The sequence below is a fragment of the Pecten maximus genome, chromosome 11 (assembly GCF_902652985.1).
Source record: "Pecten maximus chromosome 11, xPecMax1.1, whole genome shotgun sequence".
NCBI classification, from domain to species: domain Eukaryota; kingdom Metazoa; phylum Mollusca; class Bivalvia; order Pectinida; family Pectinidae; genus Pecten; species Pecten maximus.
Window position 1 is genome coordinate 19,163,144 of NC_047025.1, and position 4,958 is coordinate 19,168,101.

Sequence of the window (4,958 nt, forward strand, 5' to 3'; positions counted from 1 at the left end):
ACTGGTGGTGGACATTACTGGTGGTGGGCATTACTGGTGGTAGACATTGCTGGTGGTAGACATTGCTGGTGGTGGTAGACATTGCTGGTGGTGGTAGACATTGCTGGTGGTAGTAGACATTACTGGTGGTGGACATTACTGGTAGTGGACATTACTGGTGGTGGACATTACTGGTGGTGGGCATTACTGGTGGTAGGCATTGCTGGTGGTAGACATTGCTGGTATTGGACATTGCTGGTGGTAGTAGACATTGCTGGTAGTGGACATTGCTGGTGGTAGTAGACATTGCTGGTGGTAGTAGACATTGCTGGTGGTAGTAGACATTACTGGTGGTAGACATTGCTGGTAGTGGACATTGCTGGTGGTAGTAGACATTGCTGGTAGTGGACATTGCTGGTGGTAGTAGACATTGCTGGTAGTGGACATTGCTGGTGGTAGTAGACATTGCTGGTGGTAGTAGACATTACTGGTGGTGGACATTGCTGGTAGTGGACATTGCTGGTGGTAGTAGACATTGCTGGTAGTGGACATTGCTGGTGGTAGTAGACATTGCTGGTAGTGGACATTGCTGGTGGTAGTAGACATTGCTGGTGGTAGTAGACATTACTGGTGGTGGACATTGATGGTAGTGGACATTGCTGGTGGTAGTAGACATTGCTAGTAGTGGACATTGCTGGTGGTAGTAGACATTGCTGGTAGTGGACATTGCTGGTGGTAGACATTGCTGGTAGTGGACATTGCTGGTAGTGGACATTGCTGGTGGTGGACATTGCTGGTAGTAGACATTGCTGGTGGTGGTAGACATTGCTGGTGGTGGACATTGCTGGTAGTGGCATTGCTGGTGGTAGTAGACATTGCTGGTGGTGGTAGACATTGCTGGTAGTGGACATGGCTGGTAGTAGACATTGCTGGTGGTGGTAGACATTGCTGGTAGTATACATTGCTGGTGGTGGACATTGCTGGTGGTGGACATTGCTGGTGGTGGACATTGCTGGTGGTGGTAGACATTACTGGTAGTGGACATTGCTGGTGGTAGTAGACATTACTGGTGGTGGACATTGCTGGTAGTAGACATTGCTGGTAGTGGACATTGCTGGTAGTGGCATTTCTGGTGGTGGTAGACATTGCTGGTAGTGGACATTGCTGGTAGTGGACATTGCTGGTAGTAGACATTGCTGGTGGTAGACATTGCTGGTGGTGGTAGACATTGCTGGTGGTAGTAGACATTGCTGGTAGTGGACATTGCTGGTGGTAGTAGACATTACTGGTGGTGGACATTGCTGGTAGTGGCATTGCTGGTGGTGGTAGACATTGCTGGTAGTGGACATTGCTGGTGGTGGACATTGCTGGTAGTGGACATTGCTGGTGGTGGACATTGCTGGTGGTAGTAGACATTGCTGGTGGTAGTAGACATTGCTGGTGGTAGACATTACTGGTGGTGGACATTGCTGGTAGTGGACATTGCTGGTGGTAGTAGACATTGCTGGTGGTGGTAGACATTGCTGGTGGTGGACATTGCTGGTAGTGGACATTGCTGGTGGTAGTAGACATTGCTGGTGGTGGTAGACATTGCTGGTGGTGGACATTGCTGGTGGTAGTAGACATTGCTGGTGGTAGTAGACATTGCTGGTGGTAGACATTGCATGTGAACTTTTTTAATCCTTGATGTTTATCGCTTCCTGTTTAATCCTCACGTTTTAATTCATTTTAAAAGTGACACGGTTCAGAATCTATTTCGACCTACTTGGAGTTTTTGGTTGTCCCCAACAAGTCCTAAAAGGACTGCTATATGATTGAGTTGCTCTACTGAATATAAACTTAAATATGTTTTGAAAGTTTCTAATATATGTTTCTCCCGCCATTGAGTCTAAGTACATTCTAATTACATACTTATTACATTATTATCATCATGTATACTGTTTTTAGAAGTTGGAACACATTTATATGATCTATAGTGTCTCATAAGCCACCAAGTGGCTGGATGTTAATATTGTTTTTTTTTATGTTATTGTGTCTCAAATACCTATTTTATTATGTAATGTATTAACATGTGACAATTTAATAAAACATTTTTGTTGTTGATTGTTATTGTTGTGTATTTTTTTTCTTTGGTACAATTATGTGTTTGTCCTAAATATATTTTACCACTGTACTGTCCGGATAATAAATAAAAAGATAAATAAAAACGTATTGCGACATATGATATTTGTGAACAACGTTGTCATTGATTTCCACTATAAATACCATATGAAGAGTTGAATATTTCTGCTGTTTCATCCACAATCTTATCCCATATAACTACAGAAAATAATTTGAATTGGACGTATTTTATTGTGTAAACAATTGGATTGGACTCACGTTTTTAAGAAATAACTCCGGACAAGTACTGTCTGGTTGGTAATTACTAAAACAAATTTCCAAATTCACATGCTTTAAAATACCTTCCAAACTGAAACGATGCAAATATTCCATACAATTACTTGTATTACCTCATACTTTAGTCCTTCTGAATACCTAATTTGTGTTGCCAATTTCGTCACAGGCCATTTACATGTCTCTGGGGTGCCGATGTTTAAACTTTCAGAATAAGTCTGTAGTTTATGAGATATTACCTCTCACAGTAACCCGATATCACAGTTCCATACAATATAGCAGCTGTATAAAATAAATGTAATTTACAACTAATAATGCTCTACACATTTCACGGTGAGGCTTATCAGATCTCTTTTTCAAATATATTTCAAAGATATTGCTTTGTGTAGACTACAGGAATTCCTATATTATCTACATTCAATAAAACATATCAAATTTCATTTGTTCGATACATTAGATGACCGATCGAAATTTCCTTTATATGTTAAGATCTTTGAAAATCATTTCAAAAAATGGATAACAGAGCTATTTTTCTTACCTCTTTTCTGCTTTACCTGTGAATATATCTGAAAATACATGACTGTATATCATTGTTAATCGCATAATACATGATATATATATGTTGGTATCAACACAAGAAAACAACAAAAAATACCGACATGATAACGAATTCAAACTCAAAATTGATTATACGAGGGCAAAATATAAACAAAAATATAAACAAAAATATAAACAAAAATATAAAAGGGGAATATTTCCAGATGTTCCGAAGAGTAAGTGTCTTCTCGTCCATCGAAGACCCCGTCCTACAAATGTAGGTCACCAAGACCCCGTCCTACAAATGTAGGTCACCAAGACCCCGTCCTACAAATGTAGGTCACGACGACACCGCCCTACAAATGTAGGTCACCAAGACCCCGTCCTACAAATGTAGGTCACGACGACACCGCCCTCCAAATGTAGGTCACCAAAATCCCGTCTTACAAATGTAGATCACCAAGACCCCGTCCTACAAATGTAGGTCACCATGGCGCCCGTCCTACAAATGTAGGTCACCAAGACCCCGTCCTACAAATGTAGGTCACCATGGCGCCCGTCCTACAAATGTAGGTCACCAAGACCCCGTCCTACAAATGTAGGTCACCAAGACCCCGTCCTACAAATGTAGGTCACGACGACACCGTCCTCCAAATGTAGGTCACCAAAATCCCGTCCTACACATGTAGATCACCAAGACCCCGTCCTACAAATGTAGGTCACCATGGCGCCCGTCCTACAAATGTAGGTCACCAAGACCCCGTCCTTCAAATGTAGGTCACGAGGACACCGTCCTACAAATGTAGGCCAAGGCCGAGTGACAAATTCAAATAAAAGATAAAGGTGGTGACAACGAACCACCAGACATCAACAAGCATCAGACATCAACAAGCATCAGACACGTCTGACTCCATTACACAAGGAAATAGAACAAATGAGACAAATATGTCGGCCATAAAACTTCCCCCTGTTCTCCCTCAGCCTGCGTCTCTAGAAACCTTGTGTAGTTAGTTTCTCCGTCAGCCTGCGTCTCTAGAAACCTTGCGTAGTTAGTTTCTCCATCAGCCTGCGTCTCTAGAAACCTTGTGTAGTTAGTTTCTCCATCAGCCTGCGTCTCTAGAAACTTTGTGTAGTTAGTTTCTCCATCAGCCTGCGTCTCTAGAACCTTGTGTAGCTAGTTTCTCCATCAGCCTGCGTCTCTAGAAACCTTGTGTAGTTAGTTTCTCCGTCAGCCTGCGTCTCTAGAACCTTGTGTAGCTAGTTTCTCCATCAGCCTGCGTCTCTAGAAACCTTGTGTAGTTAGTTTCTCCGTCAGCCTGCGTCTCTAGAAACCTTGTGTAGCTAGTTTCTCCATCAGCCTGCGTCTCTAGAAACCTTGTGTAGTTAGTTTCTCCGTCAGCCTGCGTCTCTAGAAACCTTGTGTAGTTAGTTTCTCCATCAGCCTGCGTCTCTAGAAACCTTGTGTAGTTAGTTTCTCCGTCAGCCTGCGTCTCTAGAAACCTTGTGTAGTTAGTTTCTCCATCAGCCCGCGTCTCTAGAAACCTTGTGTAGTTAGTTTCTCCATCAGCCTGCGTCTCTAGAAACCTTGTGTAGTTAGTTTCTCCATCAGCCTGCGTCTCTAGAAACCTTGTGTAGTTAGTTTCTCCATCAGCCTGCGTCTCTAGAAACCTTGTGTAGTTAGTTTCTCCATCAGCCTGCGTCTTTAGAAACCTTGTGTAGTTAGTTTCTCCATCAGCCTGCGTCTCTAGAAACCTTGTGTAGTTAGTTTCTCCATCAGCCTGCGTCTCTAGAAACCTTGTGTAGTTAGTTTCTCCATCAGCTAGTATCTCTAGAAACCTTGTGTAGTTAGTTTCTCCATCAGCCTGCGTTTCTAGAAACCTTGTGTAGTTAGTTTCTCCATCAGCCTGCGTCTCTAGAAACCTTGTGTAGTTAGTTTCTCCATCAGCCTGCGTCTCTAGAAACAATGTGTAGTTAGTTTCTCCATCAGCCCGCGTCTCTAGAAACCTTGTGTAGTTAGTTTCTCCATCAGCCTGCGTCTCTCGAAACCT

General features: G+C 42.8%; 1 protein-coding gene across 1 annotated transcript; it reads right to left on the minus strand.

Moving 5' to 3' along the window:
* Positions 1-1,007: 1,007 nt before the first annotated feature.
* Positions 1,008-1,551, minus strand: LOC117338485 (formin-like protein 14). Its single transcript, XM_033899841.1, has 2 exons — positions 1,266-1,551; positions 1,008-1,159 (listed from the first exon to the last, which is right to left on the minus strand). Exons 1-2 carry the CDS (start codon positions 1,549-1,551, stop codon positions 1,008-1,010), a joined length of 438 nt encoding a protein of 145 aa, XP_033755732.1.
* Positions 1,552-4,958: the final 3,407 nt, after the last annotated feature.

Coding starts and splice junctions, on each gene's coding strand:
- LOC117338485 (XM_033899841.1), bottom strand. CDS start 1,551: ATGTCTACTACCACCAGCAATGTCCACTACCAGCAATGTCCACCACCA. Junction 1,160..1,265: donor ACCAGCAATGTCCACCACCA/GTAATGTCTACT, acceptor GTCTACTACCAG/CAATGTCCACTACCAGCAAT.